General features: G+C 37.0%; 2 protein-coding genes across 3 annotated transcripts in view; one reads left to right on the top strand and one right to left on the bottom strand.

The window, feature by feature from the left end:
* Positions 1 to 27,410, top strand: part of LOC133639301 (uncharacterized) — a 40,765-nt gene that overhangs the window by 8,164 nt on the left and 5,191 nt on the right. The window contains exon 6 of one of the 2 annotated variants that reach the window (XR_009823764.1): positions 24,909 to 25,134. The gene's annotated coding sequence lies outside the window, so the exon portion shown is untranslated. Of the gene's footprint in view, positions 1 to 24,908; positions 25,415 to 27,410 lie in introns of those variants that run through there. The other variant, XR_009823763.1, reaches the window with a different exon arrangement.
* On the bottom strand, positions 1,389 to 25,507 carry LOC133639298 (Na(+)/H(+) exchange regulatory cofactor NHE-RF2). The gene is made up of 6 exons (XM_062032518.1): positions 24,961 to 25,507; positions 21,861 to 22,166; positions 5,475 to 5,660; positions 3,580 to 3,726; positions 1,770 to 1,991; positions 1,389 to 1,687 (listed from the first exon to the last, which is right to left on the bottom strand). Exons 1-6 carry the CDS (start codon positions 25,165 to 25,167, stop codon positions 1,520 to 1,522), a joined length of 1,236 nt encoding a protein of 411 aa, XP_061888502.1. The 5' UTR covers positions 25,168 to 25,507; the 3' UTR covers positions 1,389 to 1,519.

Genomic DNA, 27,410 nt, shown 5'->3' with positions numbered 1-27,410 from the left:
ATCTTTTGGACGAGTTTGCTCACTGCAGGTGTTGCTGGTTGAAAATGTACTTCCTGTTTCGTGCCTTGAACCAGAAGTAAAATCGTCCACAGAGTTTCTGCTCGAAAGGATTTTCATTCATTACTCCAAGCAATGTTTGTAAGTTTTACAATATAACTAAAACAATTCATGCTTAGCAAACCATCCCATGTGTGATGTCTGTAGGAGTTTTTTCATGCATATTTGTACGTGCTACCGTAGTGTAATCTGGCTAGCGCTGCGGGCATTAGCAAATATGCTAACACGTTTACAAGTTTACAAGTGTCTGTGTTAGTATTACTTACAATGACATTCTTTTTGTATTGTTTCAGTTTTGTAAATTCACCAAAACTTCACCGTTGAGTTATTGAGTCTATTTAGCTGATTAGAGAGCTAGCTTCCGCAGCTAGCGGGTTCATGACGATGACTTCTGTTTTGTTTGATCATCCGTTTTACTGCCGTGTTACAGGCACTGTTTGGAAACAATTAAGATATATAAATAAACATTTACAAATATCTCGTATATATCTGCGGCTTTATTGTCCGGTGCGGCTAAAATAAGTGAATATTTTTTCTTCTATAATTTGGTGGCACAGGGGTTAGTGCGTGTGCCTCACAATACGAAGGTCCTGAGTATCCCTGAGTTCAATCCCGGGCTCGGGATCTTTCTGTGTGGAGTTTGCATGTTCTCCCCGTGACGGCGTGGGTTCCCTCCGGGTACTCCGGCTTCCTCCCACCTCCAAAGACATGCACCTGGGGATAGGTTGATTGGCAACACTAAATTGGCCCTAGTGTGTGAATGTTGTCTGTCTATCTGTGTTGGCCCTGTGATGAGGTGGCGACTTGTCCAGGGTGTACCCCGCCTTCCGCCCGAATGCAGCTGAGATAGGCTCCATGTCCAATCTATCCATCCAAATGGATGGATAGATGGAATTTGGTGGGTGCAGCTTAAATACTCTATAGTCTAGAAAATACAGTACACTCTGTTCTTTTAAGAATAAAGTATAGCAAATGGGATAAGAAATAACATATATATATATATATATATATATATATATATATATATATATATATATATATATATATATATATATATATATATATATATATATATATAAATAAAGAAATTAAAAAAATATGAAATATTACAATTTTTACATTTTATGATTAAGTCTAACTTTAGGAAGCAGGCACAGGCAAAAACATTGCAATTTTTCCAGTGCTTTAATACTTTAAAATTATATTTTTTCTCAATGTGCATTTAAATCAATGTGCACAACACTTTCTCTAATAGGAAATGTAGTTAAAATGCATGATAAAATAGTTTCCTCATGATGCAAATGGAACCGATTAAGTGTAAGGGCCCACTTTCTTAAAAATATTGCTGTGGCTGGAGGTGTTCGGTTTTTACTTGCTTGTTGGTTTCAGTTACTCGCAAGTTGATGGTGCTGACATGTCAGAATTCATAAATCATAGTCTGCATTCTTTCAGTTCTGTGGACTCAGAGGTTGCTGAAGATCTCCTGTTTCTTGCTCCAGTCCATAGGGGGCGCCCTCTTTCTGTTGCGCCCGGCAAGAACCTTTTGCTTCGCCTCGGCCGCTGTGGGGCTCAGACGAAGACCACTGTCTATGAAAGGGTCCGAAACACGCCTGTAGTCCTCATCGGGGACCTCAAACGTTAAACATAAACATAATTATAAACATATCTCATTATTTAGATTCACCTCACACACACACTTATTTCTCTCTCACCTGGAAGTTCATATCAGAGCTACTGATCTCGGATTGGGTGGTAGAGCCGGTTGAGGACTGGGATGCATAGCTCCCATTGGCTCGCGGTTTGGGGGACATGTTTGGGATGGCGGTGTCCGTCAGTGTGACGTGTACGATGGGTGATTCTGTGGTACAAAGGTGTTCAGTGGTGGGCGAAGGCGCGGATGAGGCGACTTCTGTGGAGGATTCGTCCATGTACACCTGTGGGAAGGAGGAGAATACTTTAAATAAATATACATATTTTTGAACAGTGAAAATGCTGGAACCAACCAAGGGGTGTCCAAACTTTTCGTATGACCTTTTAAAAAATGTGCGCATGTGACCCCAGGGAAAATACTTTATCAGTATCATGCAGTATCATGCTTGAAACCCCACTTCAAAATGATGTGCACTACAACACTAATCGAATGTAGCAATTAAAAGTGACTTCCTCATTTTGAAGTTTTTTTAAAAAATGAATTTATTATGGGTCTACTGAAAATGTGACCAAATCTGCTGGGTCAAAAGTATACATACAGCAACGTTAATATTTGGTTACATGTCCCTTGGCAAGTTTCACTGCAATAAGGCGCTTTTGGTAGCAATCCACAAGCTTCTGGCAAGCTTCTGGTTGAATTTTTGACCACTCCTCTTGACAAAATTGGTGCAGTTCAGCTAAATGTGTTGGTTTTCTGACATGGACTTGTTTCTTCAGCATTTAAGTCAGGACTTTGGGAAGGCCATTCTAAAACCTTAATTGTAGCCTGATTTAGCCATTCCTTTACAACTTTTGACGTGTGTTTGGGGTAATTGTCCTGTTGGAACACCCAACTGCGCACAAGACCCAACCTCCGGGCTGATGATTTTAGGTTGTCCTGGAGAATTTGAAAATAATCCTCCTTTTTCATTGTCCCATTTAAAGCACCAGTTCCATGGTGTGCTGTGGCCAAACAGCTACATTTTTGTTTCATATGGCCACAGAACTTTCCTTCAGAAGGTCTTATCTTTGTCCATGTGGTGTCAGATGAAACAAAAATTGAGCTGTTTGGCCACAATACCCAGCAATATTTTTGGAGGAGAAAAGGTGAGGCCTTTAATTCCAGGAACACCAGGCCCACCGTCAAGCATGGTGGTGGTAGTATTATGCTCTGGGCCTGTTTTGCTGCCAATGGAACTGGTGCTTTACAGAGAGTAAATGGGACAATGAAAAAGGAGGATTACCTCCAAATTCTTCAGGACAACCTAAAATCATGAGTTAACAGTTAAAGTACCAATGATTGTCACACACACACACACTAGGTGTGGCGAAATTATTCTCTGCATTTGACCCATCACCCTTGATCACCCCCTGGGAGGTGAGGGGAGCAGTGAGCAGCAACGGTGGCTGCGCACAGGAATCATTTTTGGTGATTTAACCCCCAATTCCAACACTTGATGCTGAGTGCCAAGCAGGGAGGTAATGGGTCCCATTTTTATAGTCTTTGGTATGACTCGGCCGGGGTTTGAACTCACAACCTACCGATCTCAAGGCGTAATGTCCATCCATCCATCCATCCATTTTCTACCGCTTGTAGATAAAAAATATTTAAATAAAATATTGTAATCAGCAATCACTTTTTGTGAATCTGACATTTTTAACAAGCAATTTGTAAGTTATCATTGTGCCTGTGTGACTATAAAATTGATTTATTACTAAATATGATGTGAAAAATAAATAAATGATTGTCCCTGGAAATGTAATTGTGTGTGTGTGTGTGTATAAAAAGGTAATAAATAAGTAAATAAATAAATAAGCAAAGTGAAAATATACATGTCGTGCTGTGGGTGTGATGCCAAGTCTGTGGAACAGGTCGTCTGTTTCCTGGTCGACCACCAGAAGACGCACTTCTCGCTCTTCTGCTCGAATGAGTGCCACAACCTCAGTATGCCTCAGGCATTCGATGTTCACTCCGTTTACCTAAGAAACAGGAGACATGGTATAGGAAACTGTGAAGAGAAGAGGAACTAGTGGTGATGGCTATGATGATGATGAGGATGATGAAGTAGCCATTGTACAAGGTGACAGCGGGAGGCATGTCTCACCTCACAGGACATAAAAAGAAGTTATTTGAGTGGAAGCAGGTTGATTTGCATGACACAATTTCCTCTCCACAACAATAAAATCTGTTTGTGACCAACCTGTCCTTCGCTGGTTATATAACTATGGATTTTTGGCCTTTCACCCTGTAAACACCGTCTCTCTCACTTCCTGTCTAACTAAGACACTTTAATTCCAGCTGATCTGCTTCAATCCAATCACACCGCAAATCAGTGCACAGACCTGATTAATACAAAGAGCGATGGTGCTGCTTTTCCAATCAACTGCCTTCACGTAACTGACATGTAATGTAACATGTAATGTGACATGTAACATAACATGTTCAGGTCAGTTCATTTCATTCCAGACATGCATACCAGGTTACATTTGTGCACAAACTCAGGTTGACAGTTTTACATCTCAAGACGTCCGAAAAGGAGTAGAAAGAAGCAGACCTTGTATATGTGACATATCATGTAACATGACATGTAACAAAACACGCAATATGATATGTGAAGTGACGTGTAAACTGACATAACCTGACATGCATAGTGGCATGTAACGTGACATATAACATGATGTCTAACTGACATGTAACATGGCATGTCACATAACATGTAACGTGACATGTAATATAAGAGATAACCTGACATGTAACATGAAATCTAACATGACATGTTAAGTGACATGTAACATAACATGTAATATGATATGTAAAATGACATATAACATGACATAACATCACATCTAACATGGCAAGTAATATAACATGCAATGTGACATGTAACATGACATAACATGGCATGTTACACATAATGTAACATGTAATGTGACATGTAACATGACATGTAACATAACACACAATGTGATATGTGAAGTGACATAACATGACATGTAACGTGGCATGTAAAGTGACATATAACATGACGTCTAACATGACATGTAACATGACATCTAACATGGTGTGTCAGATAACATGGAATGTGACATGTAACATACAATATAACGTGACATGTAACATGACATCTAACATGACATGTTAAGTGACATGTAACATGATATGTTAAGTGACATATAACATGACGTCTAACATGACATAACATCACATCTAACATGGCATGTAATATAACATGCAATGTGACACGTAACATGACATGTAACATATCTTGCAACATGTAACGTGACATGTAACATCACATCTAACATGACATGTAACATAACATGTAACATGATATGTAAAGTGACATATAACATGACTTCTAACATGACACATCACATCTAACATGGCATGTAACATAACATGCAATGTGACATGTACCATGACATATAACATGATATGTAACATGACATGCAACCTATAATGTAACATGTAACATCACATGTAACATAACATGTAATGTGACATGTAAAGGGACATGTCAAGTGACATAATGAGACATGTAACATGACATGTAACAAGACATGTAATGTGACTTGAAAGGTGACATGTAACATGACATGTTACGTGAAAAGTAAAGTGACATATAACGTGACATGTAACAAGACATGTAATGTGACATGAAAAGGGAACTACTCATGCATCATTTGGGGATAGAAATACAAAGCAGGGAAGCCCCTGGCGTGTTTACCTCCACCAGTCGGTCTCCTGGCCGCATGTCAGCACACTCGGCGGGTGAGTGGGGGTCCACCGAGCGTACAAATTGTCCATATTTGACCTTGTTGCTGTGCAGGTTAAAACCATAGCCGTGTTCCCCCTTCACCAGATGACACAGGCGGGGAAGGAGTTCGATTGCTGGTTCTGGCGAGGCCTCCGTCTGTAACGTGGGAACGTTTCAAATGGTAAAAATTCCCAAAGGTATAAAGAAACATGGTCACACTGAAGCTGGAACCTATTCCAGTTACCGTAGGGTAAAAGGCGGGGTACAACTTTGGCTGGCCGCCGGTCGTAGTAGTAGATGATCAAGTTTAACACAAATCCCATTCAACATACTATACAGTAGTTTGCATCAAAATGTCATCACAAAATTACAATTTGGATATAAAACTTGAAATCAGGTTGAAACCCATTTGAGTTTTGTTATAGTTAAAACATTTTACAGCTGCTCACAATACACAGAAGCAAACACTGCATTGACCCGAGTATAAGACAAGCCCTTTTTTTTAAGACCCTTTGATTGAAAAATATTTTTTAAGTACAATTTTCAGTGAATCAGTGGTTGTAACTGCATATAAATATTCTCATTTATCCCGGCCATTGTATTCTCAGGGCATTCAACTGATCTTAACTGGACTGTTCAAATTGTCCTATGCTACGTTCACACTGCAGGGTCGGATGTCTAATTCAGATTTTTCTTATCAAATCCGATCTTTTTATGTCCTTGTTAACATTACAAAAAAATGATTTTTAATGTGAATGCAACCTGACGTGTATGAGGACATGACGCCATGACATCGCACGCACATGCATTGTTTACGAACGTGAACAATAGCTTTAAACTCTAGTCTGCCTCGGTATTGGAAATTTCAAGGATTTCGTGCAATCAAAGTCAACATTTTCTGAACAAAATTATTGCGCGTTGAAGATTGAGAAGAAAGAAAGTATTTTGGCTCTGGCAGTTTTACGGTATATTTTGCTTCGATGTCTGCTTGAAGAGCATGTCTGTGGGCGAGCAGTGGTGGAACTTTCATGCGAGTTCCTAAAACAAATTAATTTCCTGCTCCGTTGTCAACTTTTTATTTTGTAAACGTATATTTTGGCGAGTAATTATGATGCTTATCGTATTTTGATGAGGTTCTGGTGGGATGAATGCAACCTGAGTGCGGGAGCGTTGACATTGAGGACGCCTGGCATATATATCTGATTTATTTCCACATACAAAAGAGGCCTCGGTCGGCTATGAAAAATTCGGAATTACAATGTTCACGCTGACATAAAAACATTCGATACAGGTCGCATATGGGCAAAAAAAAATCGGAATTGACCTGCAGTGAGGAAAAGTCCTTAGATGACATTTCACTTCTCATCTGAGCAGGCTTCATCAGTTCATGCTCAAAGACTAGTTTGGACAAGTCTGGTCTTAGATGTAGGACTCAAGTATTTAGCCCAGGGGTGTCCAAACTCCGACCCGCTGACCAAGTGCGGTCCACTGGCATCTTCAATCTGGCCATCACAGATTGTCTAGTCTAAACGTCACAAGTTTCATAAGAAGTCTGGACCATGGAATGTTTCCAGCTTAAATTGACATATCTTTGTGTATGTGAGTGTGAATGTTGTCTGTCTATCTGTGTTGGCCCTGTGATGAGGTGGCGACTTGTCCAGGGTGTACACCGCCTTCTGCCCGGATGCAGCTGAGATAGGCTCCAGCCACCCCCGCTAGCCCAAGACGGACAAGCTGTAGGAAATGGATGGATGAATGGATAGTCTAATTGCTAAAAATGTAACACTATTCTGTGATCAGTTGTAGTAAATCAGGTCAATGACCCCAAAGTTTCCCAAATAGTAAAAACACAGCATCAATTTATATGACCAATCCAGAGAACCTTTCTCACTCATGGTTTGAATAAACTAACCAACACAGAAAGTCAACACATATGGTCAAACACAACAAAACCTGCTCACTGAATTATGTGGACATTATACTTTTTTTTTTCCATAATTAACAATCACACCCATTTAAATCCACTACAGATCATGATGGGTAAAATGCAAAACACTCTCTTCACCCTTTGCCATGTTTGGCACATTTTATCTGTTTGATATTTCTGTTTGATTACAAAACTTTAAGGAGGTCGTCAGGGAAATAAACTCGGTAGGAGTCGAACTTTCACATACTCCTAATATTTAATGTTTTATCGTTTGTACTTCATATTGTAGTGTCGTCAGGATCTGATGTGTGGGGGTGTTAATAACAGTGTGGTTGTTTTGTCTTTTAGCGAGTTTGCTTTAATCAATTCAAACTGAAGTGTCTCTGATCCATTAATCCATCCATTTTTTACAGCTTGTCCCTCTCTGGGTCATTTCCTGATCATATTATAAATCCTACGTTCTTTATTTTTGTACAGATTATTGTTGTTATGTCACAACCAACGTTCTGTTGTGTGGCGAAAAAAGTATTAATGTGTACGTGTCTATGTGTGTGTGTGTGTGTGTGTGTGTGTGTGCACCGTCCATATGACAGCGTATTGGCGATGATTACCCTTGAAAATTGGGCTTTACCGCAGGTTGTACTGTATTTTTACATGTTTGACAAACTTCCCTCTTCAATTTGGTATGAAATTAATATGCAGATTTAAATAATTGCAATCCCCGATTATTTGTAAAAACTACTTTGTAAACTTCAGCACTCAGGCACTAAATGAGACAGCAGACGGAGTTGGAATAAATAATAGTAAACAAACAACTAAAGTTAGTGTAGTGATTTTGACATTAAATTGATTTCAGATGCTTTATTTTACTGCATTAGATATATATTTAATATCTACAGTATATCACGACACTAACTTCAGAACTGTATAAATATATTTAATGTGTCTACATTGTGTGTGTATGTACATACGTATGTATATATACTGTATATTAGGGGTGTGGGAAAAAATCGATTCGAATTCGAATCGCGATTCTCACATTGTGTGATTCATAATCGATTCTCATTTGTAAAAAATCGATTTATTTTAATTTTTTATTATTTTGTAATTTATTTATTTTATTTTTTATTTTAAATTAATCAATCCAACAAAACAATACACAGCAATACCATAACAATGCAATCCAATTCCAAAACCAAACCCGACCCAGCAACACTCAGAACTGCAATAAACAGAGCAATTGAGAGGAGACACAAACACGACACAGAACAAACCAAAAGTAGTGAAACAAAAATTAATATTATCAACAACAGTATCAATATTAGTTACAATTTCAACATAGCAGTGATTAAAAATCCCTCATTGACATTATCATTAGACATTTATAAAAAAAATTAAAAAAAAGAACAATAGTGTCACAGTGGCTTATACTTGCATCGCATCTCATAAGCTTGACAACACACTGTGTCCAATATTTTCACAAAGATAAAATAAGTCATATTTTTGGTTCATTTAATAGTTAAAACAAATTTACATTATTGCAATCAGTTGATAAAACATTGTCCTTTACAATTATAAAAGGTTTTTACAAAAATCTACTACTCTGCTTGCATGTCAGCAGACTGGGGTAGATCCTGCTGAAATCCTATGTATTGAATGAATAGAGAATCCTTTTGAATCAGGAAAAAAATCGTTTTTGAATCGAGAATCGTGTTGAATTGAAAAAAAAAATCGATTTTGAATCGAATCGTGACCCCAAGAATCGACAATGAATCGAATCGTGGGACACCCAAAGATTCACAGCCCTAATATATATATATATATATATATATATATATATATATATATATATATATATATATATATATATATATATATATATATATATATATATATATATATATATATATATATACATACAGTATATATATTTATATATATATATATATATATATATATATATATATATATATATATATATATATATATATATATATATATATATATATATATACACACATATACATATGGCATCATAACTCCCCTTCAATTGATTGCTAACTCGCCCAAACTTTCTTTCTTTAGACACTTTTTTTTCCAGCGGTTTTTCGGGTGTGCATCTTGCCAGGACTTTTCAGGTCAATGGTGTGTGTGAGGTGAGTGACAGGAAGAAAAGCTTTGACTCCTTGAATAAAAGTTGTTTGTCTGCATGTATAACTCTCCAGATCCTTACTATAAGACAACCCAACTTTTTTAGACTTTTTTGAGGGGGAAAAGTAGCATCTTATATTTAAGTCGTTATGATACCGTATTTTCAGAGTTGTTGGATCATTTAAACATATTTCTACAAGTATCTAAAGACTATTTGGCTGAGACATTTGCCTGCACAGGTTGCAAACAGCCCCTTGAAGTAACTAAGGTGTATTCAAGTGCAAAGTAATTACCTTAAAGGTCTTATTGACATGAATAGAATGAACTGAATGGATCCGTCTGAGCAACATTAGAGACAATCCTGATCCTAATTACCGGCGACACATTTGGACACATTGCATGACTTGCCGGCCATGACATGACGCTGGCAGGGAGCGTGTTCTGTGCCAGCTCGGCGCATTAGTTGCTATCGTCAGGCTTCCTCAGGGTAGTGACCGTCTGGTCACCAAGCCAACATGAGGGCTTTGTGACTTTTCTCACAGTCTTGTCTGCCCCATCACAACATGGGAACACGAACGCACACTTACATAACATAACCTAACTCCATAGAGGTGCTGTATATGAGCTACTGTATATGAAGCTGTGCATAATGCGATTCACACTTGGCAGTGTTTTTTTATACCTGCTGTATAGCGACGGGAAGGAAGACCAAGACAACAGATTGCTATGGTGACTGCAGGTCACCAAGTTGTGGTGACATGTATCCTGCAGAGTACTATGTTGTTGGCCTCATTACTATATTTGTCACATCCGCCCAAACCAATTGACGCACTGCAAAACACCCTGACCCATGCATAGGAAATAACTATCCATCCATCCATTTTCTACCGCTTGTCCCTTTTGGGGTCGAGGGGGGTGCTGCATTCGGGCGGAAGGCGGGGTTCACCCTGGACAAGTCGCCACGTCATTGCAGGGCCAACACAGATAGACAGACAACATTCACACTCACATTCACATACTAGGGCCACCATTGTATTTAGTCATCACAATTTAATTAACATTTATTATCTTGCTATCCCGTATCCTTGGTGGTATTATGGTACCCATGGTTTCAATTCCTGGCCAGGTTTGCATCAGGAAGTAAAAACTTTTATAAAAATAAAGCCAAAACTGTTCAGACAATTGACAGTTCAATATCTGCGTTGCTGCAAAATTGCCGATTTTAATACATTGTTTTTATATTTTCTAAAAAAAATGATGTGAAGATAGGCATCTTTAACTTTAAGCATAACTAGATGTGTTCATCTTTGGGCACCTAACGATTTGATTACGACTCAGAGGCTACAATTCTATCACAAATAGATTTTTTATACATCTATATATATATCTATAATTATTACATTGTATAATATTATTATATTGTATATTGTTAATATGTCATATATTGATATTATATAATCTCAATGTATTAGTGTGTAGACTCATTATTAAAGTATATACAGTATATATATATATATATATATATATATATATATATATATATATATATATATATATATATATATATATATATATATATATATATATATATATATATATAATTTTATTGCTACTTTTATTTATTTATTAGATGCCTTTTACTGAATATGCAAAAGCACTGTTTTAATATTATGTGATAATGCCTTTTATACTTTTGTTTGTTTGTTTTATGTACTGTATGTGATTCAATGTCTACTTGGACGTTGGAGTCTGCAATAAAGCTTGATTATATGATTACATTTGATTATTCATTATATTAATAATATGTCTACAAGACGCCTTCCGCCCTATTGTAGCTGAGATAGGCTCCAGCGCCCCCCGCGACCCCGAAGAGAATAAGCGGTAGAAAATGGATGGATGGATGGACTCCTCCTTTGGCTACTGACATATGGAGTAATGCATCATTTTCGGTTTTTGAATAGTAGTGCGCACACCATATATAGGGTATATATAAAGTTAAAGTTAAAGTACCAATGATTGTCACACACACACTAGGTGTAGTGAAATTAACCTCTGCATTTGACCCATCCCCTTGTTCGCCCCCTGGGAGGTGAGGGGAGCAGTGAGCAGCAGCGGTGGCCGCGCCCGGGAATCATTTTGGTGATTTAACCACCAATTCCAACCCTTGATGCTTAGTGCCAAGCAAGGAGGTAATGGGTCACATTTTTATAGTCTTTAGTATGACTCGGCCGGGGTTTGAACTCACGACCTACCAATCTCAGGGCGGACACTCTAACCACAAGGCCACTGATATATATACACTACCGTTCAAAAGTTTGGGGTCACCCAAACAATTTTGTGGAATAGCCTTCATTTCTAAGAACAATAATAGACTGTCGAATTTCAGATGAAAGTTCTCTTTTTCTGGCCATTTTGAGCGTTTAATTGACCCCACAAATGTGATGCTCCAGAAACTCAATCTGCTCAAAGGAAGGTCAGTTTTGTAGCTTCTGTAACGAGCTAAACTGTTTTCAGATGTGTGAACATGATTGCACAAGGGTTTTCTAATCATCAATTAGCCTTCTGAGCCAATGAGCAAACACATTGTACCATTAGAACACTGGAGTGATAGTTGCTGGAAATGGGCCTCTATACACCTATGTAGATATTGCACCAAATACCAGACATTTGCAGCTAGAATAGTCATTTACCACATTAGCAATGTATAGAGTGTATTTCTTTAAAGTTAAGACTAGTTTAAAGTTATCTTCATTGAAAATAAGGAAATTTCAATGTGACCCCAAACTTTTGAACGGTAGTGTATATATATATATATATATATATATATATATATATATATATATATATATATATATATATATATATATATATATAGCGAGCAGGAATCCTTGATTTAATTTTTGTGCTTTCTTAAACCACAGAATGTTCAGACACTTTGGCCCCAGCCACCATAAACTTGCGACTGAAAAGACGTGTGTCGTCTACATGCTCATTCATATTTATAGCTGACAGACGTGTTGCCGCACTGTGTGGATATTATCGTCTTTCCAGGCTTATTAATCTACTTGCTAATTTCCTCTCCTTAGCTGGTTACTCTCTGCTCTAATGCGGTTGCGGTTGTCGTAGTGCACGATATTTATTATTTTCCTCTCTCCTCTGTGGGAGAGAGGAAACACATCCTGAATAATGTTAGCCAATATTTCTCCCTTGGTTAGTTAGAACCAAACTTAAACTAACGTTTAGAGAACATTAGCATTAATTCAGCATTTTCGAACCGTCTGCATTACTTTGTAAAACATACGTATATAATCGATATTTGGACATCTGTCATTTATAATATATTCCCCACAAATAACAGGGACCTACCGTCAAATGTCTTTTTTCTTCCTAAAATGATCAATAGAATGCTTTCAATAAAAGACTTAAACAGGCAGATCGCAACTTTTACGCGGCTGCCTTAAGAGCGCTAACTTACCAAAGTGTTGTAAACGTTAAATCCCGCCCGCCCTCTTCTGGCTTTAAGCACGTAAACGCCGCAACATAGATGCATTACCTTTGTGCGTTGTCAGCTAATTATCGCGATTTGGCAAAGTTTAGCTACTAACGTTAGCAATCATTGAATATATATTTGATCAACAATCATCTACAGTACCATACAAGACACTGGTGAGTGACAGCCATTAACGCCAGACTTGGCCGACGAGCAATGTTTTTTCAATATAATTAGTAATTGTGAAAATAATGAACATATAAAGAATATGTATTACACTGTGTTCCTTTAAACCGGCCCCCAGACACATTTTTTTTTCTAAATTTGGCCCCCCGAGTAAAAATAATTGCCCAGGCCTGTGGTAACATAATGGTAACATAAACCAGCTGGTGGTGTTCTTGTTACATTTTTGGATTGAAACATTTAACTTCGAGCAAGTTGCAAATTGAAAAAGTACTCCATGTTTATGTCTGCACGTGACCTTTCCAGTCAGGCTTTATTTGGGTGTCTGCCGCTTTCACGCGACAGTGAAATATTGTCTGTGTTTACATCTTTGATGAATGTCAACCATTACACTGCAAATTTTTTGCCACTTGCATATATTTACAATTGACTTTTTTAGAAAGTTCCTTAGTTTTAAGAGCTATTTACTTATTTTCAGTCATTAAGTAATCTTAATTCTAGAATGAGTAATTATTTATTTTTTATATTGTAGTTTGAAAATATTACGATTCAGAAATTAACTATTGAAATACTGTAAGATATTTAGATTCCGCAACGTCTCGAGGATGCTTAATTAAAGAATTACAAGTTGAATAATGCTTGTTTTCAGAATAAAATTCTTATTTCTATCTTAAAAGTCCTTCTAATTTGTAGATATACAAATATTGATTTAGTATGTATGATGAAGTTAAATTATCTGTCCATGCAGCTAGTTAATTTCCCTAGTTTTTATTATAATTTTTGACTATTTTAACCTTTTTATCCTATATTTTGACAGTTCTTTTTTGCAGTTTATTCAAGACAAGAGCGTGATCAAATACATTTGTCATAATGGGTTTGTCTTAAAATTGGAGTTGTAAATATGAACTACAAGATAATGCCATTATTTCCATCCAGACCCACACCTCCCGCCACCTGAACAGTTTTTTCCCCTCGGCCATCAGGCACATGAACAATAAAAATATCTGATAGCTCAGTTACAGTTCATGTTATTCTATTCTGTGTTATGTGTTTTATGTTGCACGATTGCACCAAGTAAAATTCCTAGTTTGTGAACCCGTTCTCAAACAATGGCAATAACAACTATTCTGATTGTGATTCTGATTCTGATGGCGAGTAATATTGCAATATTATTCACATGCATGTGCTGTTAAGCTATTTCCTCCAAATAAAAATAAGAATGTGTGATCAGAACAAGGGTTCTTAACCTTTTTGACCTCAGGATACTACTATGATTACGTCAATATTTTTTAGCATCATAACATCTTCTTTCGTTTATAAAAAATTATTATATTATGTTTATAAACTCAGGAAATATGTCCCTGGACACATGAAGACTTTGAATATGACCAATGTATGATCCTGTAACGACTTGGTATCGGATTGATACCCAAATTTGTGATATCATCCAAAATTAATGTAAAGTATCAAACAACAGAAGAATAAGTGATTATTGCATTTTAACAGAAGTGTAGACAGAGCATGTTAAAAGAGAAAGTACCGTAAGCAGATATTAACTAAATGAACAAATTGATGAATAATTAATTTTCTACCACTTGTCCTTAATAATGTTGACAAAATAATAGAATGAAAAATGACACAATATGTTACTGCGTATGACAGCAGGCTAAATTAGGAGCCTTTGTCTTCAAGTACCCCTGGGGGTACTTGAAGGTATGCCAAGGGGTACGTGAGATTTTTTAAAAATGTCTGTCAAAAAGAACTGTGAAAAGAAATGCAACAATGCAATATTCAGTGTTGACAGCTAGAATTTTTGTGGACATGTTCCATAAATATTGATGTTAAAGATTTATTTTTTTTGTGAAGAAATGTTTCGAATTAAGTTCATGAATCCAGATGGATCTCTGTTACAATCCCCAAAGAGGGCACTTTAAGTTGACGATTACTTCTATGTGTAGAAATCTTTATTTATAATTGAATCACTTGTTTATTTTTTAACAAGTTTTTAGTTATTTTTATATCTTTTTTTCCCAAATAGTTCAAGAAAGACCACAACAAATGAGCAATATTTTGCACTGTTATACAATTTAATAAATCAGAAACTGATGACATAGTACCGTATTTTACTTCTTTATCTCTTTTTTTCAACCAAAAAGGCTTTGCTCTGATTAGGGGGTACTTGAATTAAAAACATTTTCACAGGGGGTACATCACTGATAAAGGTTGAGAACCACTGCTCTAGTATGTTCACTATTTTATTTAAGGACAAACTTGCAAGATTTTTTTGTTAAAATAAAGCCAATAATGAATTTTTTTGTGGTCCCCTTTATTTAGAAAAGTATCGAAAAGTATCGGAATCATTTTGGTACCGGTACCAGTACCAAAATATTGGTATCGGGACAACACCACTACATATACACTATAGTGTGTGTTCCAAGAGAGGCATGGTATTTAGGTAGGTATATAAGCTGTTCTCATTATGTAATGTATGTTTATATCGCAGCCATTTTATGCAAGAATGTGGAAAAGAAGTCCACCAGCCAGCCAAAGGACAACCGCTATTTACCCTGCATTCAGCCAAACACATTAAGCCGCTGGTCTTGACGATAAAGCGCCACTTTGTTTGGAGGCTAAACAAAGTTCTGACAGACTCAGCAACATTGTGAACATCAAGACGTCATCGCCGCCTTTGGACACTTTGTACGTCTCGTTGCGTCAGTAACGATGCGGAATGAATACAAGAAGTACAGTACATTATGTATAAATATTTAGATGTCTTCTGCTTGGTCCAGACTTAACCTTTGACTGCGTTGGACTGGATAGAGATCTAAAATAAACATGGTTGTATAAACAAAAGTTTGAGTGCAGGGTTCTATTTTGCAGGAGACGAGTGGCGACTTGTCCAGGGTGTACCCGGCCTTCCGGTGTGTATATATATATGTATATACACATGCTTATATATATATGTGTGTATATATATATATATATATATATATATATATATATATATATATATATATATATATATATATATATATATATATATATATATATATATATATGTATGTGTATATATATATATGTGTCATGTATATACACATGCTTATATATATATGTGTGTATATATATATATATATATATATATATATATGTATGTGTATATATATATATGTGTCATGTATATACACATGCTTATATATATATGTGTGTATATATATATATATATATATATATAAATATATATATATATATAAATATATATATATATATATATACATACATATATATATATGTATATATGTGACACATATGTATGTATGTATATATGTATATATGTGTCTGTGTGTGTACATACATATATATATATATATATATATATATATATATATATATATATATATGTACACACACACACACATATATATATATATATATATATATATATATCTATCTATCTATATATATACATACATATATACATATATATATATATATATATATATATATATATATATATATATATATATATATATATATATATATATATATATATATATATATATATATGTATGTATGTATGTATGTATGTACACACACAGACACATATATATATATTCAAAAAAACTAACAAAAATAAATGTATATTTATATATATTTATATATATATATATATATATACACACACACAGTCGCGATCAAAAGTTTACATACACTTGTAAAGAACATAATGTCATGGCTGTCTTGAGTTTCCAATCATTTCTACAACTGTGATAGAGTGATTGGAGCACATACTTGCTGCTCACAAAAAACATTCATGAAGTTTGGTTCTTTTATGAATGTATTATGGGTCTACTGAAAACTAAATATTAAAGATACCAATGATTGTCACACACACACTAGATGTGGTGAAATTTGTCCTCTGCATTTGACCCATCCCCTTGGGGAGCAGTGGGCAGCAGTGGGCAGCAGCGGCGCCGCGCCCGGGAATCATTTTGGTGACTTAACCCCCAACTCCAACCCGTGTTGCTGAGTGCCAAGCAGGGAGGTTATGGGTCCCATTTTTATAGTCTTTGGTATGACTCGGCTGGGATTTGAACTCCGACCTACCGATCTCAGGGCGGACACTCTAACCACTAGGCCAAATGTGACCAAATCTGCTGGGTCAAAAGTATACATACAGCAATGTTAATACTTGGCAAGTTTCACTGCAATAAGGCGCTTTTGGTAGCCATCCACAAGCTACTGGTTGAATTTTTGACCACTCCTCTTGACAAAATTGGTGCAGTTCAGCTAAAATTGTTGGTTTTCTGACATGGACTTGTTTCTTCAGCATTGTCCACACGTTTAAGTCAGGACTTTGGGAAGGCCATTCTAAAACCTTAATTCTAGCCTGATTTAGCCATTCCTTTACCAAATTTGACGTGTGTTTGGGGTCATTGTCCTGTTGGAACACCCAACTGCGCCCAAGACCCAACCTCCGGGCTGATGATTTTAGGTTGTCCTGGAGAATTTGGAGGTAATCCTCATTTTTCATTGTCCCATTTATTCTCTGTAAAGCACCAGTTCCATTGGCAGCAAAACAGGCCCAGAGCATAATACTACCACCACCATGCTTGACAGTAGGAATTGGTGTTACTGGGATTAAAGGCCTCACCTTTTCTCCTCCAAACATATTGCTGGGTATTGTGGCCAAGCAGCTCAATTTTTGTTTCATCTGACATCACATGGACAAAGATAAGACCTTCTGGAGGAAAGTTCTGCACAACAAGTATGTGCTCCAATCACTCTATCACAAAAAAATAAGAGTTGTAGAAATGATTGGAAACTCAAGACAGCCATGACATTATGTCAAGTGTACGTAAACTTTTGATTGCGACTGTATATATATACAGTCGCAATCAAAATATATGTATATATATATACATATTCGAGGTCGGGTCGCGGGGGCAGCAGCCTAAGCAGAGAAGCCCAGACGTCCCTCTCCCCAGCCACTTCGTGCAAACTCTCAATGGAGCTGTCCCGATACAGCATGTACATGTACACACATTAGTACATGTAAATGTACACAACTTTAAAAATACTTCTCTCTGAAAATGTAAAACTAGAGATAAAGGCATTATGTAATAAAAAATCTGACAGGCTGATACTATTAATGAACAAAAACATATTTCTCTTTAAATATATAGATCCAGAATCTAAAGCATTTTTATTAGATATTACAAATTACATGATGGCGTCGTGTTCACACCCCAACACTGTTTTACATAATGAATAATCATGAATAATCATGATTAATTAACGTGATATCAATATTGATACAAATTACCTTAATTATTATTTTGCCCATAACTGTTTATTGTTGTGATTTTGTACGGTGTCCTTGAGTGCCCAGTGCGGCGTGGCGAAGTTGGTAGAGTGGCCGTGCCAGCAATCGGAGGGTTGCTGGTTACTGGGGTTCAATCCCCACCTTCTACCATCCTAGTCACGTTCGTTGTGTCCTTGGGCAAGACACTTCACCCTTGCTCCTGATGGGTGCTGGTTAGCGCCTTGCATGGCAGCTCCCGCTATCAGTGTGTGAATGTGTGTGTGAATGTGGAAATAGTGTCAAAGCGCTTTGAGTACCTTGAAGGCAGAAAAGTGCTATACAAGTATAACCCATTTATAAATAAAATGTATTATTATATTATTATTAACTGTGCAGTCCTAGGTATAAGACTTGACCTCATAGAACACTATTTTTATCTATATGGACAAAAAGTGTAGTTACGTCTTATGTCCATCAGGTGCAATCTTGCGAATTTTTCACATTTATTTTTATTTATTTATAGTATTATTTTGTTTGTTTCTGCCATATTACTTTGTTTATAATGCTTGTGTTGCTTTCATATGCACATTCAGCTTTCTACTTGAGGTACATATATACATTTTGAATGTGTTTGTGTTTAAAAAAAAATACAACTTGGTTAAAGGATTTCAGAATAAGTAGTTTTTGAACATTTTGAGCACATTTAAAATTACCGTGATAATATTGATAACCGTGATGATTTTGCTCACAACAACCGTGATAAGAAATGCTCATACCGTGACCTCCCCATAATGGACAATTGTAACGTAATTGTTTCGTCAAATAAATACACTCCGACATTACTTTTTTTCTTACATTTTCAACTGTTTAAGACTTTGCATGATTAACGTTAATCGGTATAAACAACATGGGCAAAGTAATTTTGGAAGCGTGTGTCAAAAATTAACCGACAACGAGAACAGCCGAGTTGTTCTGAGATTTTCCAAGAGATACACTAATTGCATGCCCCCTAGACCGGCCAGGTAGGCCGGCGTAAGGAAACACTATGCTTATTTTTTCAGATAAATATGTATATATATATATATATATATATATATATATATATATATATATATATATATATATATATATATATATATATATATATATATATATATATGCGCTGCCTCCAAAGAAAATAATGTTTGCCTTGGTGCCCTTTCAACTTGCCTTGGTTCCCCAAAATATGAGCCCTCCTTTAAGGCAACACTTGCCTTGACCTTAAAAAGTTTAAATCTGAGGCCTGTATATATATATATATATATATACACTACCGTTCAAAAGTTTGGGGTCACATTGAAATGTCCTTATTTTTGAAGGAAAAGCCCGGTACTTTTCAATGAAGATAACTTTAAACTAGTCTTAACTTTAAAGAAATACACTCTATACATTGCTAATGTGGTAAATGACTATTCTAGCTGCAAATGTCTGGTTTTTGGTGCAATATCTACATAGGTGTATAGAGGCCCATTTCCAGCAACTATCACTCCAGTGTTCTAATGGTACAATGTGTTTGCTCATTGGCTCAGAAGGCTAATTGATGATTAGAAAACCCTTGTGCAATCATGTTCACACATCTGAAAACAGTTTAGCTCGTTACAGAAGCTACAAAACTGACCTTCCTTTGAGCAGATTGAGTTTCTGGAGCATCACATTTGTGGGGTCAATTAAACGCTCAAAATGGCCAGAAAAAGAGAACTTTCATCTGAAACTCGACAGTCTATTCTTGTTCTTAGAAATGAAGGCTATTCCACAAAATTGTTTGGGTGACCCCAAACTTTTGAACGGTAGTGTATATATATATATATATATATATATATATATATATATATATATATATATATATATATATATATATATATATATATATATATATATATATATATATATATATATATATATATATATATATATATATAAAATATAATATAGATCCATTTATATATATATATGTATATATATAATATAATATAGATCCATTTATATATATATATATATATATATATATATATATATATATATATATATATATATATATATATATATATATATATATATATATATATATATATATATATATATATATATATATATATATATATATATTATATATAGATATATATATATATATATATATAAATGGATCTATCTATCTAATTTCTTGAATCAGATTAATCACACTCTAAACCTGTGATTAATCATAATTGATCACGGGTTATTATTTGCTTGCATAAATAAAGTTTGCTGAAGAAACAACTCCAACATTTGGGTACACATGCAATTTAGTAGTCAGAATGTCATACAGGACTGTGTTTTTTAAATGTTTTACTGAACTGCAAGTCAATGATTTCCTCAAAACTTGTGAAATAAGTATAGTAAAAATTAGGTGCACGTTTTGAAAGTCTTTGCAGTTTGCAATTATCTTGCTAATCGTTAATGTAGTATGTGCACTCATGAACAGCTTAACATCCTGCACCATTTACTCTTCTTTAGTTTAAACAATTGTTCAAAAGTTTGTTTACCTTTTTAAGATGACAATGCTGATTCATTCTCATTTTGTTTGGTAAAATGCGACCCCAGCTTGTTGTGATTACTTACAGATGTTTATGTTAATTCAGTGATAATATTTGAGTGGCCTCTGTGTAGTAGAAAAGTTGGGCCCTCTGCTGTAAACTACACCTGTAATATTACAAAAGCAGTTTATAATCTTACTCGCCAGTTTAACAGCAACACAGCAAACGTTTTTAAATCCATCCATCCATCCATTTTCTACCGCTTATTCCCTTCGGGGTCGCGAGGGGCGCTGGAGCCTATCTCAGCTACAATCGGGCGGAAGGCGGGGTACACCCTGGACAAGTCGCCACCTCATCGCAGGGCCAACACAGATAGACAGACAACATTCACACTCACATTCACACACTAGGGCCAATGTTTAGTGTTGCCAATCAACCTATCCCCAGGTGCATGTCAATCAGTGTTGCTGTTGGCAAGTCAACCAATGAGCTTGTGGGCATTCTAAAGGTTCAATCTGAGGGGAGGTTTTCTGCCTGGCACAAGTGTTTGACTTGTCTCCATTCAATAGCGTAACATTATTTTTGGATGGTAAAAAGCACTAGGGACTAGGGTTGTACGGTATACTGGTATTAGTATAGTACCGCGATACTAATGAATCATCTCCCCCTGCTTCCCCCAATTACGTACATGCTCCCCGTAAAGCTACTATGTCTATGACACACTTTTGCATACCTTTTAGTGCCTTACCTCTGTATCCGTCACAGTACTCGATGTCAAAGAGGAGCTCTTGACCTTGCCTCGAAGGAACGCGAGAGCGGGCGAGTCTGCAGCAGGAAGTGTGTCGTCAGACTTGGGGGACTTGGGTGAAATCACTCGGGAAACGGGGGAGGTTGACGGTGTGGGCCCAGGCGAGGGACGCGGGGAGAGGGTTCCCATCTCGATGGCTAAATCCTCTGTGCACTCCAAGCCACAGCTCTGGAGGTAGTCGTCGGTATATCGATCCACTACCAATAGTCTGGTACGATGTGGTACTTCTCGGATACGCTCTACCACCTGCACACAGTAGATATTTGTTAGTCTTGAAAAGGCCTGTCAGGGGTTGTTGTCACAATTTGGACAACGGATGTAGTCTGAAGTCTGGATTCCATGGATGTGACCAGATTCTGTGTTTCCTGGATGATTTGCCAGACACTATTGCTTGCAACCGTCTGTCTAGGAGCCGTATTGACCCCTGGTGAGGTCTTTCAGGCTTGCCCTGCCAGAAGGAGGCCCTAAGGTAGACCATAGGACACACTGGAGGGATTATGTGCCACAGCTGGCATGGGAATGGCTTGGTGTCCCCCCCAAATGTGAAGTTTGGGTTTTCGCTACTGAGACTGTTACCCCCGCGACCCGTGTAAGCTGAAGGAAATGGATGAACAAATGAAAAGCATCCTCTATTAGCGTGAAATCAGGCCATTCAAACTCTTTGCCTTCAAAAAGTCTTAAGCTGCTTTCACGGTATGTTCAGAATGTCTTACAGCAGGCATCTCATCAATAAACAGTAGAAGTAGAAGAGTCTCGTTACAACTTTTTCACTTCCGGATGATAGAATAAATTTGATCAAGTGAAACTAGTCAAACAGAGAACAATTGTATGTGTGGAAAAACACTAACTTACTTTATTTGATTTTTTTTATTTATTTATTTTGTCCTGTCCAGCTTCTCAGGCAATCATATAGTTGATGTACAGTATATGCCCATAACGGCTGTACAAATTTACTTTACAAAAGAGAAGTGTGGGATACTTCTCTTGTTGCCTTATTTGTATTTAACTTTATTAAATGTATTTATATTATCATTTGGTGCAGCCGAGCCGGGGCAGGAGGGGATAGAAAGACAAAAAAAGGAAGACTGAGGGGGAAATTGTGGGGGCAAGAGGGGGATAAGACAGAGAAACAAAAACAACAATAGCAAACATAACAATAACAACAACAACAACAACAACAATAGAGCAACATCAGCAAATACAATATGTACAAATATGATGGTATAAGTGATAGCAAAGAAGCAGTTAGTGAAATAAATAATAATACATAAATGACAATGAACATTATTACACTACGAATGGAGCGATACAAATACCAATAGAAATAGCGCTATTGGTAATGAATAATAACAATAATTTACCTCTATTATCAACAATACAGTTGTTCAAATGCAACAATACATATATGTAATGATAACTTGAAATAGAAAAGAAAGCAGAAAAATGGAGGGGAAGAAAGAGAAGCCAGCTATAATAACCTTGTAGATTGTTATAGTAATAATAGGTTAAACTTTGTCAGTGTGCCATGTGTTACCCAGTTTAACACTAAAACACTAACTTATTTATTATTAACTGTCTTAATTGGAATTATGTTCTATTAAAATTGAATTGGCCAGCCCATGTCAGAAACCTATTTAACATTTAAAACGGCACTGAAACAGGTTGCATGTTCTCCCTGTGATGGGAGAGGAAGCCGTAATACCGCCTTCCGCCTCCAAAAGGGACAAGTGGTAGTGAATGGATGGCTGATTAATCACAGATTATATATTTTAAAATTTTTAAAAAGCCCAATATTTGGAGATGGATGCAATGTTATTGTCAAAATGTCTTTCAGAAGCATTTACACTACCGTTCAAAAGTTTGGGGTCACATTGAAATGTCCTTATTTTTGAAGGAAAAGCACTGTACTTTTCAATGAAGATAACTTTAAACTAGTCTTAACTTTAAAGAAATACACTCTATACATTGCTAATGTGGTAAATGACTATTCTAGCTGCAAATGTCTGGTTTTTGGTGCAATATCTACATAGGTGTATAGAGGCCCATTTCCAGCAACTATCACTCCAGTGTTCTAATGGTACAATGTGTTTGCTCATTGGCTCAGAAGGCTAATTGAGGATTAGAAAACCCTTGTGCAATTATTATCACACATCTGAAAACAGTTGAGCTCGTTACAGAAGCTACAAAACTGACCTTCCTTTGAGCAGATTGAGTTTCTGGAGCATCACATTTGTGGGGTCAATTAAACGCTCAAAATGTCCAGAAAAAGAGAACTTTCATCTGAAACCCGACAGTCTATTCTTGTTCTTAGAAATGAAGGCTATTCCACAAAATTGTTTGGGTGACCCCAAACTTTTGAACGGTAGTGTATATGTATTTTTTACCACAGTCAGGTAAAGTAACATATCACAGTAGTCAACAATGACATGCAGTACAAATTAAAATCTGAGACAAATAAAAAGGTTAGAAAAAAAATCTGGGGATAAATAAAAATGACAGCATAGAGTATAGGCTACATGTGCAGACTTACGCAACAGCAAGGTTTGAAAAAAAAGATAAAAGATGTGAAAATGGGTGTGAAAATGGGTGTATCACAACCGTTATCTGTGTGCAAGATGGGAAGGTGTGTGTAGAGAGGGCATTGTGTGTAATATTTCTCAAAAAATGTGAAGCAGAGTCTATGCCTAATATTAGGCAAATCTGCACAGTGGTTTTGTTTACTGTGTGTACACTTTGTTAACTGTGTGAAAATTTTAAATTGAGTGTGTAAGCAATTGGAAAAAACTGTAACATGACATAAATGGGTATGAAAATTTGGAGATGAAGCACATTTATTCATCGTACATCAGTGAAGTGTATTTAACATACTTTAAACATGATCCCCTTGAGACAAGGCTCACATTGACCCATTTAAATGGCCCACTCCTCCTCCCGAGGCAAAGCAAAAGTTGTCCAACAGGTATACGATATTTTGTTTCCTCTTTACAGGTGATGCCTTTCTAAAACCCCACGCAAGGACCCACCTGAAACACCAACTCACCTGATGATGGCTTTCCTTCTCCACGTTCTCCCCGTTGACCTCCACGACTCGATCCCCGGGTTTCAGCCCGGCCAGCTCGGCTGAGGAACCGGCCTCTACTTTTCGGATGAACTGTCCACCATTGTTCTTCTCACCGTGAAGATGGAATCCATACCCTCGTTCTGTTTGGACCAGGTAGCACACCCTGGGTCTCAGCTCGCTCTCCATGCCGGCAAGTCAAAGGCAGCAAACAGGTGCAAGTGATGTGGGAGAATAAACAGGCGCTTGATCCAGAAGCAGCGGGGGGTCACGGACTCTTAATCCAACACGAATCAGGGCTCCTGTGCCCAAAAGATCATCACCGTTACGCATGATTAGTCATCCACAATCGTCCAAAGTGCGGATAAAAAGCAGGCTAAAACTAACGAACGCTTAAGCCACCATGCAAACTAAATCCACCATGCAAACTAAATCCACGTGGGCATGCATGAGCGTGCAAAGGTATGTGTCAAGTAGAAGTGGAAAAATCAGGGATAGGGGGCAAAACCCCAGCCATGGGAGAGTATTATCAGAGATCAGAGATTAGAAAGCTGCTCCTCAGACGTAAGACTTAATTGTCCTTGTCAGATGGGCGTGTTTCCTGCTGTGTGAGGAGGAGGCGTCAACAACAACACATCCACTTGACGCACAGCCAGCGCACTCGAACTGAACTCAGGCACAACTGTAGCCTACCATACCGTATGTCTACCGTATGTCTGTGAGTGTGTGTGTCTATATATGTATAAATGTGTATATATATATATATATACAGTATATATATATATATATATACATACAAACCCCGTTTCCATATGAGTTGGGAAATTGTGTTAGATGTAAATATAAACGGAATACAATGTTTTGCAAATCCTTTTCAACCCATATTCAATTGAATGCACTACAAAGACAAGATATTTGATGTTCAAACTCATAAACTTTATTTTTTTTTGTGCAAATAATTAACTTAGAATTTCATGGCTGCAACACGTGCCAAAGTAGATGGGAAAGGGCATGTTCACCACTGTGTTACATGGCCTTTCCTTTTAACAACACTCAGTAAACGTTTGGGAACTGAGGAGACACATTTTTAAGCTTCTCAGGTGGAATTCTTTCCCATTCTTGCTTGATGTACAGTTTAAGTTGTTCAACAGTCCGGGGGTCTCCGTTTTGGTATTTTAGGCTTCATAAGAGGAGGAGGAAGGTCTGGACTACAGGCAGGCCAGTCTAGTACCCGCACTCTTTTACTATGAAGCCACGTTGATGTAACACGTGGCTTGGCATTGTCTTGCTGAAATAAGCAGGGGCGTCCATGGTAACGTTGCTTGGATGGCAACATATGTTGCTCCAAAACCTGTATGTACCTTTCAGCATTAATGGCGCCTTCACAGATGTGTAAGTTACCCATTTCTTGGGCACTAATACACCCCCATACCATCACATATGCTGGCTTTTCAACTTTGCACCTATAACAATACGGATGGTTCTTTTCCTCTTTGGTCCGGAGGACACGACGTCCACAGTTTCCAAAAACAATTTGAAATGTGGACTCGTCAGACCACAGAACACTTTTCCACTTTGTATCAGTCCATCTTAGATGAGCTCAGGCCCAGCGAAGCCGACGGCGTTTCTGGGTGTTGTTGATAAACGGTTTTCGCCTTGCATAGGAGAGTTTTAACTTGCACTTACAGATGTAGCGACCAACTGTAGTTACTGACTGTGGGTTTCTGAAGTGTTCCTGATCCCATGTGGTGATATCCTTTACACACTGATGTCGCTTGTCGATGCAGTACAGCCTGAGGGATCGAAGGTCACGGGTTTAGCTGCTTACGTGCAGTGATTTCTCCAGATTCTCTGAACCCTTTGATGATATTACGGAGCGTAGATGGTGAAATCCCTAAATTCCTTGCAATAGCTGGTTGAGAAAGGTTTTTCTTAAACTGTTCAACAATTTGCTCATGCATTTGTTGACAAAGTGGTGACCCTCGCCCCATCCTTGTTTGTGAATGACTGAGCATTTCATGGAATCTACTTTTATACCCAATCATGGCACCCACCTGTTCCCAATTTGCCTTTTCACCTTTGGGATGTTCCAAATAAGTGTTTGATGAGCATTCCTCAACTTTATCAGTATTTATTGCCACCTTTCCCAACTTCTTTGTCACGTGTTGCTGGCATGAAGTTCTAAAGTTAATGATTATTTGCAACACACAAAAAAAGTTTATCGGTTTGATCAGTGGCGAGCCGTGCGTTTCCCACCTAGGCCTTCAGTGATGTCCGACTTCAATGATTACCTCTCAAAATACCATCATTTATGTCACCACATGACCATTGCTGGAGAAATACTATACAGAAACACATTTACTGAGTATTGAAACACATCAACAGTGTACAAAACGGGTTACTTTCTGGCGCATTTAAAAATCAATAAACCC

The sequence above is a fragment of the Entelurus aequoreus genome, linkage group LG22 (assembly GCF_033978785.1).
Source record: "Entelurus aequoreus isolate RoL-2023_Sb linkage group LG22, RoL_Eaeq_v1.1, whole genome shotgun sequence".
NCBI lineage: Eukaryota > Metazoa > Chordata > Actinopteri > Syngnathiformes > Syngnathidae > Entelurus > Entelurus aequoreus.
The sequence above is the reverse complement of the archived record's forward strand: the minus strand, read 5'-3'. Positions and strand labels throughout refer to the sequence as shown.

Bases quoted from the DNA above. Each gene is read 5' to 3' on its own strand.
- LOC133639298 (XM_062032518.1), bottom strand. From the start codon at position 25,167: ATGGAGAGCGAGCTGAGACCCAGGGTGTGCTACCTGGTCCAAACAGAA. The intron at 5,661-21,860 runs GTAAGGCACTAA...CCCACGTTACAG, and splicing joins GTACTGTGACGGATACAGAG to ACGGAGGCCTCGCCAGAACC. The intron at 1,688-1,769 runs GTGAGAGAGAAA...TTAACGTTTGAG, and splicing joins GCTCTGATATGAACTTCCAG to GTCCCCGATGAGGACTACAG.